We start from the raw sequence: 16,340 nt of genomic DNA, 5'->3' as shown, positions 1-16,340 counted from the left end.
CTCGGGATTTGTCTGATAAAGCAGGAGCTTAATCTTCTTAGGATCTCTTTGGCTCTGGTTAAGTAGGCCGCCATGGTCGAGTCACGAGCTTCGTAGTCACCAATGACTTGGTTAACTACCAATTGAAAATCACTACAGACGATGTGGTGCTTCATTTCCATTTCCTTTGCTAAGTTGAGCCCGACAATTAGTGCCTCATACTCTGCCCCGTTGTTCAATGACTCAAATCCGAACCGGAGAGCATACTCTAGCTTCACCTCACTCGGGCCGTATAATATCAATCATGCGCCGCTTCCTCGCTGGTTGGATGAGCCATCAACATGGAGGATCTAGGGCTCCTCATCCCAAGTCAGTACTGCTACGACCAGGACCGGTGCCACATTGGTTGATGCCTTCGATGTGCAAGCAGGCTTAGTCAGTTCAGGGGCCGGTGCACTGAACGTGCATTCAGCCACGAAGTCCGCCAAGACTTGGGCTTTGATCGCTGGTCGTGGCTCAAACCAGATATCATACTCGCTAAGCTTGATGGACCACTTTGTCAACCTCCCGGATACCTCGGACTTAAGTAGGATGTGCCTCAAAGGTCTATCCATAAGGATGACGATCGATGGTATGGGCTTGGAAGTATGGGCGTAATTTTCTAGCTGATACCACAAGCATATATGCCAGCTTCTCGATGTCAGGGTATCTAGTCTCTGCATCTTGCAGTACCTTACTTACATAGTAAACGGGCTGTTGAACCCGGTCTACCTCCCTGATTAGTACCAAGCTGACTACCTCATCACTTGCGGAGAGGTACAACTTCAAAACATCTCTTTCCTCAGGTTGGGTTAAAACTGAGGCGGTATTTAGATACCTTTTGAGCTCGTCAAATGCAACCTAGCATTCATCAGTCCACTCGAAAGTCTCATTCTTTTTAATTACTTCAAAGAAGGGAAGGCATCGACCTGCCGACTTAGACATGAAACGTCTTAGGGCTGCTACCCGACTAGTTAGTCTTTGGATTTCTTTTTTTTTCCGAGGTGGTCTCATATCTACAATTGCCTTTACTTTTTTGGGGTTGGCTTCGATACCACGTCGGTTGACTATGCAGCCTAAAAATTTTCCCAAAGTGACTCCGAAGACACACTTATTCGGATTTAATTTCATATTATATTTTCGCAAAAATTTGAAAAACAACGTCTAAATCGTTAATTGAAGATTCAGAGAACTGGGTTTTTCAAACCATGTCGTCACGACATAACACTCCACTTTATTTTTGCAAAATTTGAAAAACAACGTCTAAATCGTCTAAATCGTTAATTAAAGATTCATATCTACATGGTCTTCACGACCATGTCGTCAACATAACACTCCACTTTATTGCCAATCAAAGTCTCAAAAATCTTGTTTATAAGTAGCTGGAAGGTTGCTCTAGCATTTTTCAAACTAAAGGGCATAACTTTATAGCAGTAGAGCCCTAGTTCGATTACAAAAACAATTTTATCTTGGTCATCCGTGTCCATCCTAATATGATTCTAGTCAGAGTAGGCATCCATGAAACTCACTCATGCCCTGAGGTTGCATCTACTAGGCGGTCAATTTTGAGTAGGGGGAAGCAATCCTTTGGGCAGGTTCTGTTCAGTTCGGTGTAGTCGACGCACATGGGCCACTTGCCATTGGCTTTCTTCATGAGTATAGGATTTGCAACCCAGCTCGAGTAATGGACCTCCCTGAAGAAGTCTATAACAAGGAGCTTTCCGACCTCCTCATCGACTACCCTCCACCGTTCCAGGGCGAGGTTGAGTTTTCATTGTCGGATTGACCTAACTAAAGGGTTCACATTCAGTTTATGAGTTATGACACAAGGGTCAATTCCAGGCATTTCTGCCATGGAACATGCAAAAATGTCTAAATTGTTGAGTATAAAACTTACTAATTGATTTCGGAGCAGTTCGCTTACTAGTGCACCGATCTGGAGAGTCTTGGTCAGTTCGGCCTCGAACATTGTATGTGGACCGTCTCTTCCATCTGGGTAGCTCACTCCTCGCTGTAGTCTGTCGGTCGCTCTAGTTCGACATCCTTTGCTAACTTTTCTTTTCCTTTCAGAGTAGCCACATAACACCTCCAGAATTCGAGAAAGTCACCTCTTACTACTCCCACTCCGCAATTTGTTGGGAACTTCATCGCGAGATAGTAAGTTGACACTACTACGCGTAAAACATGCATAATAGGCCGACCTATGATTGCGTGTATGGGGATGGAGTAGTGACCACCAAGAACGTGTGCTCGAACCGGACAATATTTGGCCATGTGCCTGCCTCCACTTGTACTGTGACACGACCTATAGGCCTAACTTCCACTCCACAGAACCCTACTAGTGGGGCATTTGCAGGCGTTAGGTCGCTCTGTTGTAACTGCAACTTGTCAAAGGTTTCTTTGAAGAGTATATTGGCTGAACTACCTGAGTCCACCAAGATCCGTCTTACTTCAAAGTCATTGATGTCCATCTTCACGACCAAGGCATCGCCATGATGATACTGGATCCCACGGGCATCATCATCGGTAAAGTAGATCGGTTCTTCGATTCGAGGTCGCTTGGGTGGGTTCTCTGCTTCATGCTTTAGTTCTTAGATTGATGTTCTCCCAGTCGCTATTGTGCAGCCCGCTACAATAGATCCCCCAGTGATCATATTAATCACCCTGCGGATTGGTCTCTCTTCTAGTAGCGGGCGAGGTGGTTGCTTGTTGTCAACTACTCTCTGGGGCGTCTTTTTTCCGATCTCCCTATCAATTCCCCTGTTCCTTCTCTTCATGTAGAATGTACTTTTTCAAGTACCCACGACGGATCAACTCTTCAATTTCATTGCAGAGGTTTCTATAGTTTTCTGTGTTGTGACCATAGTCCCGATGAAAGTGACAATGGACATTCAGGTTCCTGGTCATTGGGTCTCCACGGAGTCTGGGTGGCCATCTGATGATAGAGGAATCCTTTATTGCCATTAAGATCTCTCCTTGCTTAACATTCAAGGGAGTATAGTTCGTCCTCTCCACTAGAGGGGTCCTGGAACACTGACCTGACCTGTAACTTTGCGAGGGGGATTTGCTCCTCGAGCTCGGGAACTTGCTTCTTTGCTTGGGGAACTTACTTTTTTTTTTCTTTTCTTGTTGTTTGTCCCCTCTTCCTTTTTTTCTCTTGGCTGGTTGTCAGTTTTTTGGTTTATCTCCTCTTTAGTGCTGATAAATTGATCTGCCAAGTAGAGGAACTCGGTGATGTTTTTTGGTTTGTTGGCTATGACGTGCCACTTGAACTCTCTATGGGTTATGCCTTTGCGTGCTACTATGAGACGTACTGTTGGGTTAAGGTCCAATATCTGCAGACATGTCTCATTGAAGCGTTTGATATAACTACGGATTGACTCTCCCTCCCTCTGCACCACATTCAGAAGGCTCTCCTGTGACTTTGGGCACTTCTTACTAGTGATAAAGTGGGCCGTAAACATATCTGTGAACGGCGCCCAACTTTTGATGGAACCCGGCACTAGGTTTCTGTATCAAGTCCGAGCTACTCCTTTGAACGTGGTGGAGAAAAGCCACGCACATACAAGCCTTATAGGCCCCGACGAGGTGCATCTGGGACTGGAATGCGTCCATGTGATCATTAGGATCAAAGGACCCATCGTACTTGTCTAGCGGCGGGACCTTGAAATCTTTTGGCATTGGGGCCGCTACGAGCTCGAGTGTCAAGGAGAAGGCCACCGGCTCAAAAGAGCAGACATTGTTCCAGTGGCCACCGAGCTCACCTCCTCTCTTTCCCAACCATGATTTGCTGGATGGCTGAGCTTTGCTGCTGGACCATTTCTTTCTGATGAATGGTGAGTCTTGCGACGTCACCGTTGCTGCTTTTTCAGTGGAGTGATATTTGTACTGCCGGCCTCCGTGTTGTTATGCACTTCAATCTTACTTCGAATAATTGGGCGAGCTGGTTTAGAGATTCTCCTCGCCGCTTCCTCTTCATCGTGCGTTTGATGCTGGCTGCTGCGAGGAACCGAGGGGTTTCGCTTGGAGCCTACACCTCAGACCTCGGGTCGATGTTCCATATGGGAAATCTGTCAACTATGCCTCTCGGGCTGACTGGGTTCAGGCCTATTCCTTGAGCTTTCTCTTTAGGAAGCGGGGGGATTACGTCGGTCACCTACAACACCTTAGGGCGGGGTTCATCCCGAAGGGGGGACCGGTACTTGCGAAGTTCTCTCCCAGCGGGGAGGAGACTGGTGCTGGTTGTTCATCGGTTGGCTTGGTTGTAGTGGTGGAAAATGTTGTTGATACTGTTGATAAAAATAATACTACTGGTGATGAATCTGCTACATCTGAACCTGCATTGTTTGAATGCTCTAGACGAGGTCGCTGAACTAGGAGTGCCTGATCCCAAGGGGAATCATGGAAGGCTCCGAGAACGTGGCGCTCACCTGGGGGAGCGGGACACTCACCTGTTGGGCAGTGTGAAATGCGGATAGTGATGGGACCCCAGATGCGGTCAGAGGAATGGTGAACTGGTCGATTGTCACCGAGGGTCCTTGGGAAGCGACTATCTACTGCTCTTGCCCCCAGTGATGTTCATGTTACCCTTACCATTGTGGTTGGATGATGCCATTGAGGTTGAGATTGTGTTTGAGACTGTAAAAAATTGGGATGACCTTTCGATCATTTTCCATAGACGATGCCAATTGATGATGCACAATTTGGAAACTCCTAGCTGGAGGGTTGCCTAAGCGTACTCGAGTGATGAGTTGGAGCAAACTGCAAAACAATGATTAGAATAACTGGGGTGGATGACCCGGAGAGGTCGCTCCGATGCTTAAGTCAGTATTATGTTGTGATTGCAAGCTATAATTTGAGTGTTAGAGAGCTTGGATGCAAGTAATTGTGCGCGTACCTGGACCATGGAGGGATTGATGCCTTTATATAGTTGGGCCATCGTGGGTTTCTTGAAACAATCCCAAGATCTGTGGCCTAAATTGACGAGATCTATTTCCGCTTTAGTCGGTGAGTAACATATCAATCAATGAACCCTATTGTCGTCGCCCGATCCGGTGGGGGAGAAGATAAGGCTTGTCGTTATGCGGCATGATCTCGTAATATTCAGAGTCTACTGGGAAGCCACTGGAATTGATTACGTGTCACTTCGGTTTCTGGGCCCTGAACTCGATTAGGTGCCGAGGTGGCTTTATGCCGAGGTGACTTTATGCCGAAGTGGCCAAATGTCCAAACTCCGCATACCGCTTACTAGGCTCCCATTACTGAATTGTCATCCTATAAGCAGATCGCGTCCACATGACCTTTATTTACTAGGTTGCGCCCAATTACCCTTGATCAGTTGTCAATAAATGGTGTCAATAAATGGAAGATATAAATGTATAAAACATTTGTATGAATACAAAAATATATTTTACAATACTAGTATTTTGAAAACACTATTAAACTCTTGAACGTTTGAACTGTAATGTAGCATTCGAAACCACTGCCATGAATTTTGATGAATTCTCCTTGGTTAGTGTACAACCTGACCAATTTTCATTGGTTAGCACAATTACTTAAGTTTAGGAGATCCGGACTCTACGAGATGGTGCGACATTTAAAGCCAATATAGTTAAATATATTTAGGGTCTGTTTGGTTTTAATCGGAATTGGAATCGGAATCAGAATTAAAATTCTTCGGAATTAGAATTGAAATGGTCTAGTCCCATATTCTGTTTGGTTCAAACAAGTATAAGAATAGAAATTAGAATCAGCTATAATGAGATTTCATTTTAAGGGAGAGGGAGGGAATGGGCATTCTCTCAAATGGGAAATATCATTCCAGCATGAATGAGAATGGAATTCCAAATCTACCCAACCAAACAGTTAGAATCGGAATGACCAATTCAAAACCTCTATTCCCGTGAACCTAACAGGCTCTTACTTTATCATAAGAAATCTTAGAAGAAAGGACAATATATATAAATTAGAAGAAAGGACACAGAATATTAACTAGGATTTTCAGCTTAAATCATGAACCAAGTTCAATGTTTTCATTGTTTGAGAGGAGAAAAGTCTTATTTGAACACTTATAGATAATCAAGCTGTTAAAAATGAAGTCTCTCATACTGCTGATGTTCTGGGGATAAAGACCCTTGTTTCATATGGAACCCATATTCAAAAACAAAGGATGCTAGAGCCTAAGCTAAGGCCATCAGATCAAATCATAATTTGGATCCAAATCGGTAAACAAAATTCAAGTTTTAAGCGTGTAGATTCATTTTTAATTGAATCTGGTGATGTGATCCTTCTCCTATGATCATGTGTGTAAATGTTTTATGGCTGAAATATCATTAATTAAAGACATTTTCCCAACTTTCTGAAGGATAAATAAATTATGATTCAGATAGGAAACCAATCAGAATTTAATTGATATTTATCAAATATTACTAATATAGTAATATATGGTCAGGTCAAAATATATAGGATTTATATGGAGAGAAATAGATAATACAAGAGGACTAGGAGCCCCACAGCCATTCCCATCCCCAACTTATTTACGTCAATGGACCACCACAATGTCCTCTTATGTCCACAAACGTCACATGCAACGAATCAAAGCTATAACCAGTCAAAGTCCATGTGACAAACGATGAAAAAGCATTTCAAGTTGAAGACGTCCTTCTCTTGCCCACCACCAAAAATAATTGAATTCGGTTATCTAGTGGGAATTGTCCACACTCCAGAATTACCCAATTCCCCAAACTCTTTCTCTTCCAAACAGATTAATTCTTCATACCAGAAGAAACCCAACTCGTTTCTTTTCTTCTGTGTGGTTCTGACCTGCACCCGTTTTTATGAACTTCAAAAGCAAATGAGAACCACTGCTATATTTATTTTCATCATCATATTGATATATAAACAACAAAAGAAAGAAAGAAAGTATATATCTGAAAGAAACATTAATTGATTAATTTAGTTTGATGCTACCTAGGGTGCCTTGTCAACAGATACACAGCAATGCAAGGAGAATTGTTCCAAACATTGGAGTGCAATCTAAGAACCCCTCTGGCCTTCTCTTTTATTTTGGCTGAACACTCTGCTTGAAGAACCATGCATAGCTTGGACACAGCTCCAACCCTCAACATCTCGTGAACAACTTCATTGTTTCCTGAAAACTTAGCGATGTAGGATAGAATGTGAACTGCTCGATCATCTACTGCCGGAGAAACTCTCAGTATTCTTTTCGACACCATGGCGATGCCACCCGAATGACCCAGAAGCTGAGCTCGCCCATCTGGGGAGCAACACAGATGATCCAGTATGCCGAAGATTAGCTCGGTTGTCCTCTTTTCCGGCATCCTAAGTTCAATCTCGATGAGCTCAAAAACTGCACCAGCTTCGATAAGTATCGATCTGTTCCTTCCCCAAGGACATGCTTCTAACAACATGTGTAAGGCAGCCTTGGTGGCTTGCTGAGAGATCTGATGCCTCAATACACCCACCATTGCTTTGAAGAACTCTGGCTTTAATCTCTCCATTAACGACCCACTCGCCACTTCGGTGATTGTTTTCAGAACCAAGACTGCACGCGTCTTAACCGTCTCCTGATCATCCATTTCTTGCTGTAAAACCCACATTATCGACTCGACAACATCGTAGTTCTCCGAAACAAGTTTCTTCATCTTTTCGGTTGGAGTGCATACAAGGTGGAAAACACTAAAAGCTTCACTGAGTCCATCGGTTCGGGCTTCCCTGAAACGTGACATGATCAGCGAAACCATGGCCTTGGCTACACCAGCCTCTACCATTGGCCCCCTGTTCTTTTCATTCCTGGATGCAATGGCCTCTAATTTCCTTAGTGATTGCAGTTGCAGCTGAGGAATCCGAAGTTCTTGAATGAGCTTAACTACCTGGGTCCTGTCAAAGAGAGATTTCGGGGTCGGAATCTGATCCACACCATTGGATGCATTTGCAATGCACCAGGCCTGGATTAGTCTGCGGAGTGTATGGTTGGGCGTCAAGTCTGAGTCCTTGGGCAGAGGCTGCTTCGTGACCGGACACGTTGTGTTCTTGCCGAAGAACAACCACTGCTCGATGCTCTCCCGGTCGTATGTGATGCCGGTAACCACTGTTACAGGGTCCTTCATGATCTGAAGAGATATGGGGCAGATGAAGTACTGTGGAATTTCAATCTCATCCATGAAAACAAGACCAAAAGCAAAAGAAATTAAATAACTAAATACAAGAAAGAACTTATTTATAAACAAAGAAGATAAAGAAGAGGAGAGGCTAAGAAGCTCCAAATGGAGAAGGGGAGAGGTTCCAAGTAGCAATGGTAAGACAAGGCGGCTAATTTATTGATTGCTTTGGATGAAAGAAAAGCAGAGTCTCAGGGAAAGAAAATTTGGATACATTCCGCATGGACTTAACCGATCAATGTCATAGTCTTCATTCAACAGTCTTTTTAAGTAAATCCTTAGAACTGATTTGATCTACCTACAGGAATCAGCAACTACCAAAGTCACTGGTTTGTGTACAAGCTAGCCCACTTATGCTTTATATGCTTTCTTTTTTTTTTTTTCAAATAGTACTTCCTTTAGGTGGGCCCATCTTCTGAATACTGCCACTTGGCATTCAAGGAGAGGTTTGGAGTCTTCTGACGACTAATGAATGGGACCCACCTAAAGGATCCATATGGGTCAAAATACATCAAATGAGTAGTTCATAGAAAGTTAAACGGTGGTTACTCCTATTATCCCTTTAATTAATGCTTCAACCAGAGACTGTTGACTGGCGGGTAGGGTCATTTATGGGGCATAGAAGCAAACAGTCTGACCAAACCCTAACAGTAGTAATCTCTGAATTAGCCACCTCATACATATGAACCCTTTCTTCTGACTGTTTATTTTTGTGGGTATTTAGTCCTGAATTATGTAAATGTAGATCAGACGGTCAAAATTGTCCAGATGCTTTGATCATTCCACCGACTGATCCATGTGATCTGATGAGCTGATGCTTGGTAGGCCATGTGGGCATAAGACAAGAACCATGTGTTTTCGTCCAGGTTTGGATTTCAATAAACAGTTAGCATTCAAAGTAAGAGGCGTGAATCAATGGCTTTTCTGAACTTGGGGGGCTTTGGTTTCTAGATGATGATGATCCCATAAAGATGGGAGTTGTTTCTTTCTTTTGTTTATTGTTATTTTTCAAGCTTAATTAGTTCCATTTGTTTATTATTGGAAACAGAAGTCTTTGTTCTGCAATTTCTTTTCAATTATCAATTATCTCATCATCAGTAATATGAATTCTTCAAACAATGAATTAGTAATAACAGAGGATTAGTATCATCTATATTCTACATTTCTGCACTCAAACATTGTATGTAGCCTTCAAAGTTCAAAGTTGAAAATCAATATGATCAAGTTACGTTGAACGAAAGAAAGAAATAAAAAAAGAATCAGTATGAGCATGTTTTGGGCATGTTCCCTTCAATCCAATGGGGTCCGGGTGGATTGGATTATGGGGTTTCTATTGCGTTTCATGCGGTTTAACTTGTGCTGACCCCACCTTGTTCCCATCAGCTCAATTCATTGGTCAACCAAACAGGCCCAGCTGGTTTGGCTTCAAAATGGCTGGCCAGACCCCTAATAACATATTGAAAGCATGTTGGACATTTGGAACTTATGCTTATTTGCTTTTGTTTCTTCTTTTTCTATTTCTTTTCATTTTCTAAGTATCTTCTGCTGTTTTACACAGCTAAACTTCTCGGCTTGTCGTAGAAGCTGCTATTCAAACTTTCATAGCCTTTAGTTAAAGGCTTAAAGCTTAAAGGGTTAGGGTTATTATTTGGGTTTGGGTAGGCTAGAAGTAACAGATATACGCCTTTGACTTGTATCCCAAACCCTAACTTTTTCCCTTTTCTCTCTCTTGTTTCTTATTTTCGGTAATCAGTTGAAAAAATCAACCCTTCCAGAATTCATATTTCAATGGCAAGGATTAATGATGCGCCGAATGGTGTTTGACAAATTACCCATCAAGAAGAAAAATGAATAATGTCACAAGCTAACATAATTTTAGCGTCTGTTTGGCATCGATGTCGTTGCTCCTAAAATAATGCTTCGGGAAATACTTATTTGTTTGGAACTATTTTTCCATAAAAAATAGTGCTTTAAGCTATATCTTGGAAACTGGGAAGGCATGGCTGGTGGCAGTGACAAAGACATGACATGGCACTAGATAATAGATACCAGTGCTGAAAACGTTTCCTAGAGCATTGATATTGATGCTGTTCGATCCGAGGCATCTCAAACCAAGGTCGCAATCAAATAGTCGTGCCAATTGGTTAAGCCAAGGTGGATGGACGAAACCGCACACCAAGATCTGGAATCAAGAAAAAGAAAAAATCGGTGGCTCGAAGAATTGTTCCCCGGATAGACAATCCAACGCTCAAGTCAATGGTATGAAAGGTAAGTGGTTGGGTCGAGCAGATGAGGATGATGCTGGTTCGAACCGAAGAGGCAAAGTAACAATATAAGGAGTCAAAAGTCCCTTACTCTGAGCGGAGGTTACCTATTTATAGCCAAAGATCAGTGTCCAATACGGATGAGGCTTCGGGGAACAAAAAAGAAAAATACATTGTTTTCTTAGAAAATGGTGCTTCCAACCCACACATAAAACGGTGTTGTATTTGCAGAGCATCTAGGGGTGTCCACGGTTCGGTTAACCAAATCATGGGCAGTTTTGTAAACCAAACCAGTACCACTAGTTTTTCCATTTCCCAAAATCGAAACCGAATTGGTACCACCGGTTAACCAGTCTATTGGTTTCAGTTTTTGTCCGATTCGGTTCTTCAGTTTTTGGTTTTTTACATTTATAATATATATTATATAAATATATGTATAATATTATATTATAAATAATAAATGATATTTAATATATTATAAAAATTATAAAAATATATAATATATTTATAAGTAGATTATTATAAATATAATATATGTATATATTTATATATATAAAATATACATATAAATATATATACCGGTTTGTTTGGTTAACTGCCGGCTTTTTTATAGATTAACCAAAATTGAACCGATCCTTCAGCTTTTTTAAAAATACTGAATCGGTTAGTTAGGTTAACCACATTTTTCGATTCAATTCGATTTGGTTCAGTTCAGTTTTTCGGTTTTTCATTGACACCCCTAGCAGCATCGATGCCAAACAATGTTGGCGTCAGTTATGGACCGTTGAAACGTCAGTTACAAAGGCTCAAAGATTTTCTCAAGCAGCATGCCAACAGTGTTGCAAAATCGGATCTGCTAGTTAGTGTCCGTTTGGGAGGTCTTCATGCAGCAGTTTCTGGCTGGCATTACAAGATGGGCCCCAACAGCTTGCAGGAAACATTGTTTGATGAAAATCTCAAAAAGTGCAAAATAGCTATCTTACAGCCAAGAATATGGCTTTCTGAAGCGTCTTCTATATCCCGTCTAGAAGGGTTTCAGCTTTAATTAAACTGTGCTGACTAGGCTGCTTTGAAGAAACTACTAAAAGCATTACTCCTAGGTTTTTCATGTGAGGCCCACCTTACAAAACCAGAAGTTGCTGCATTAAAGCCCAAAATAGCTATCTTACAAGATGGGCCGCAACAGTATGCGAGAAACATTGTTTGATGAAAATCTCGAGAAGCCCAAAATAGTTATCTTACAACCAAAAGTATGGCTTTCTGAAGCTTCTTCTATAGCCCATCTGGAAGGGCTTCAGCTATATTTGAACTGTGTTGAGTAGGCTGCTTTGAAGAAGCTACTAAAACTAGTTTTACCAAAATATCAAATTTTTAGCTGAATTAATGCATATTTGGGCTTTCCAGGTTTTTCACCAAGCATTACTTCTAAGCTTTCCATGTGAGGCCCATCGTACAAAACCAGAAGTTGCTGCATGAAAGCCCTTCCAAACAGGTGCTTAAGTGCTTCTCCAAAACAGCTCAATGCTTCAGCCTCCCAAAACGGGCCCTAATGTATTATCCTTTTTCCAAAGCTTCTTGTAGTGGCTTCTTTGTGAGATGGGCCCCACCCAGACAGCATATAAACTATAAACAGTGTTTCGTAAAATTTTTGAAAGCCCAACCAATGCTTCAGCTCTCCGAAATGCGCCTCAACAGTGGCCGGTGGTGTTTTAATAAGAAAACATGTAGAAAACAACAAAAACCATGAATGGTAAGGACTAAGGGACTGTTTGGTTTTGTAGATAGAATCAGAATTGAACCAAAATCAAAATCCCTCAAAATCAGAACCAGAATTAAAATAGTCTATTCAATTAATCTGTTTGATGCAGAATCAGAATTAAAATCAGTTAGAATGGGATCTAATTCCTAAGAGAGTAAGAGGAAATGGCATTCTACTAGAATACTATTCCATCAGATATGGAAATCATATTCCGATTCTCCCGAATCGAATGGTTGGAATCAGAATAAACTATTCCAATTCAGATTCTAATTCCGAACCCTTATTTCTGCAAACTAAATAGGCCTAAGAATTGATCTAGACATAATCGTATGGTTATGTCTGCTCTATTTTAAGTATTTCAACATCCATTGAATGGTCCCAACTGCCCATTAGAAAACTGTTGAAATCGTATGGACCAGGAAATTCATGACTCTTGATTTCAAGGGAAATTGTATACTTTGTTAAAAGGTTTTGTAAATCATGTACCTTTCCAATGTCAAGTTCTCTTATGGTCCTATAAGTTGTAATTTTCAAATGACAAAAATGACCCAGACCCACTTGATGTCACCTCTATTTTTTTAATGCAACAATAATACCCCCTAGCCGATGCAAACCAACAAATGTTTTACAACAATTAATTCCATCTGACAAAGTTTTTAAAATCGAATAGGACAATAAATTGGTCAGGGATTCAGTTCTCGGGTTGAATTATCCGATCGTTCAAATTAAACGGATGGCCCATTTTAATAAAAATTAAAAAAAAAAAAAATTGGCCAAAACCCGTTGGATGGTTTAAACAGTTTGAACAATTTAACCGTCCGAATCAGCGATTTCTAACTAAATCAACGGTTTTTGACAAAATAATAATTTTGAGGTAAAACAAAACCAATCACCTAATCGATTCCAGATTTTTCCAGTCGGACCATCTAGTTCGATCCGATTTTGAAAACCATACCATTTGATATACAAGGGAACAATTAAGCACATTGATTTGGCAGTCTACTGATATGTCCACATGATCAAAATATTAACCAAATTTGTTTAGGGGTAACAGTTGCAAATATCTAAACTTTGATCACGACCATTCATTTAATGCACCAAGCTAACATGGATATGTCCTCATTCTCAACCATATGTCAATTCCAACAGTTCCCTCATTTACAAGTTAATGGCAATTCATTTGTAGAACAACAATTATTTAAGGGTGTTTCTGAAATTAAGGTACATATGTCTGAAATTAAGGTACATTATGCTTCACCATAGTACGACACTAATGTAATGGCAAACAAGATTCATGTCGCCGACCCCATATAGTTGAGACTTGGGATAAGGCACAGATGACGACGATAATGATGTCTGTTTACATTGTGTGATACATAGAGTAGCAATTTTGCATTCCCTTGTTCGTTATCTAAGAAATATCTCTGAAAGGTTTTATTTTTATGCTGCATTTGGTATTTCTTATTTTAACGATTTATTTCTTTTTTACAGCCTGTAAATATTGAGTTTTTAACTGCCAAAAAAAAGATGACAAATGCAGCCTTAAATAATTTACCTTTTATATCCTGCTTGGGGGGTATCGGATGGAAATCTCTAGCATTACACTAAGCATTGGTGGCAGAAAAGACAGAATGAACAAGGATGAATTGCTGACAGAGCTTCCTCATCATTAGTAGTCCAAATGTGATTGTTGTTTCTTCTTTAAAAACTCATTAGAGCCTAGGTTTTGTGTTCAGGCCCAGCCTGGGCCCAGGTCTGCAGCAAGCCTGCAAATTTCAGGGCCAGCCTAGGCCCAGGCCAGAACCCAAAACCTAGTCTCTTATTAGCACATTAAGCCAAATGCGGATTTGGGCCTAAGCCCTTATCACAGTTACAGGACAGGCCTAGGCCCATATGGCCCGCACATATATATATATATATATATATATATATATATATATATATATATATTTATGTTATATTTTATAGATAAGTGATACTTTAAATAAATGCTACATAAAATATTTTATATTATATAATATATAGAATAAATTTTACACAATTATATATTTAATCGAACTATAGACTTGGATTCAAGCTCTAGATTAGAAAAACCCTAGCCCATGATCATCTTAAATTGGGATCAAATCCTACTGTCACCAGGATTGATGCGTGGGGTTATGAGTAGGGAGAGGGAATACCCAGTTGTGTAGCCATGAAAAAAAATAAACACCATTTAGTAGGTTGCAGTCATTCAATCAGATTAATTTTTGGCTTAAATGATCTTTTAGTCTTATGTGGGAGAGGGACCTATTCATGAATGGGTTATGAATCTGTGTTCAATTTATGAATTAACGAATTTAAGACTCCGGCCGTTTGATAAATGCTGAAGTAGCTTGAACTGAATAACAAAATGTTATTCAATGGGTTGTAGGTTCCTTAATTGTTGAAACTGAGGTTGGGTTGAAATGTTGAAAACCATATCCCCAATTTATTATTTAATTATTTTTTCTATTAAAAGAGAATTTTAATTCATTCAGTTCAGCCACTTCAACCATTATCAAACGGCACCTAAGCTTTATCTATATATATATATATATATATATATATATTTTCTCCAGCATTTCATAGCACCATTCTTTCCATTGCAAACCCACTTCATGGTAATGATCAAAACGACCCCAGATTTTACAATCACACCAAGCAATATCTCCAGATTTCATTTGTTTTGAAATTTAAATTTCTCTCTCCTGCACCAGCATGGACAGTTTGAATGTTTGATGCGCCCTGCGCAGATTATTTTAGTCAAAACACAACCAGACCGAGTGGCTTAAAGATTTGCCTTCTTCTACTGCTCCTTCAGCTCAATCCTCAAACCAACCCTAAATTCTGGTATTAGGTTAATCACTCCAGCTAACCTCGTCCATCTAATAAGTTCCAAACATGATTTTCGATTTGTCATTGACCTGAATGGTTGGACCATTCAGTCCAGGAACCATCCAGACAATCGGTTTCATTTTATCCTAAATCCGATTCTTGACCAAAAACTATTGAATCGATCAATAATCTATTGATTCAAACAGTCGAACTATCATTCCATTCAACAGTTTTTTACCATTTTTTATTTTTTATTTTTATTATTAGAACAGGCCGTCCAAACCGTCGATCTAGAAACAATGCTATATTCCCCTTTTCTGGGTAGACTACACCAGTCCATTTATATCCACCAACTCACCACAGCAAACAAAACACACAAGAAATGCAATTGCATAAAACTGCAGAAAACCATCCAAGAAAATTACAAGGATTGACACCACACACCAAGGTCTTACAAGTTATTTGTGCAGCGGCCCTGTAGAGCATCATCAAATGGACAAAAAAGCAAGAAGCATGGGAAGAGAAGATGTAGATCTGTAATATGACTTCGGTTTAGTCAGAAACCCTAGCTTCATCTCTCAAGATCTCCCTAGTTTCTAATCGATTTTTGGCTCAATGCTGTAAAAAGGTCACTTAACTTTTAGACCCTAAAGCTCGAAAAGAGTTATTTTCACTCTTAAACTTTAATGAAAAAGCCATGTTAAGCAAAAAAAGGAACCATGTTAAAAATATCATCAACATTCCATTAGATAATGAATAAAATAATAGAACATGCTTATGTGCCACTACTCAAGTCAAAAAAATTGGAAAATTATACATCACTTTAAACCCTAAAGTTTGAAAAGGCCACTTTAGATGTTAAAAAATCTATTAATTAAAAAATAAATTTTATTAATAGTAAATGATTTAAGAGTAAATCAACAATAATGGTAAAAGGATCCATAATGGCGCATAACAATAAACAATTAGAATCATTAAATTAACAATAATTAAGAGTAAATTATTACTTAAACACTAACTTAATTAGCTTAACTAATAGTAAATTGACAATCACTTAACTTACTTAGTTGACTTAGTTAACTTACTAACTCAATTTGCTTCGCTTGACTAATTTACTAAATTACTTTATTTACTCATCTTAATTTACTTATTTACCTTAATGAGATTTGATTATTTATTTACTCTATTTACTTGGCTTAAATTACTTAATATCATAGTTAATTCACTGTTGACTTAATTTACTTATTTAGCTTAATTAGCTTA

At 39.8% G+C, this 16,340-nt stretch overlaps 1 protein-coding gene across 1 annotated transcript; it reads right to left on the bottom strand.

Moving 5' to 3' along the window:
- Nucleotides 1–6,849: 6,849 nt before the first annotated feature.
- Nucleotides 6,850–9,326, bottom strand: LOC148871358 (E3 ubiquitin-protein ligase PUB24-like). The gene has a single exon (XM_088967412.1). The coding sequence runs from the start codon at nucleotides 8,199–8,201 to the stop codon at nucleotides 6,984–6,986; it is 1,218 nt and encodes a 405-aa protein (XP_088823538.1). The 5' UTR covers nucleotides 8,202–9,326; the 3' UTR covers nucleotides 6,850–6,983.
- Between the last annotated feature and the right edge of the window lie 7,014 nt (nucleotides 9,327–16,340).

The sequence above is a fragment of the Nelumbo lutea genome, chromosome 2 (genome assembly GCF_056320005.1).
Source record: "Nelumbo lutea isolate HS-2025 chromosome 2, American lotus-T2T, whole genome shotgun sequence".
In the NCBI taxonomy this organism is placed as follows: Eukaryota; Viridiplantae; Streptophyta; class Magnoliopsida; order Proteales; family Nelumbonaceae; genus Nelumbo; species Nelumbo lutea.
This window is presented reverse-complemented; position numbering and strand designations above follow the sequence as displayed.

Excerpts from the sequence above, each read along its gene's own strand:
- LOC148871358 (XM_088967412.1), bottom strand. The coding sequence starts at position 8,201 with ATGGATGAGATTGAAATTCCACAGTACTTCATCTGCCCCATATCTCTT.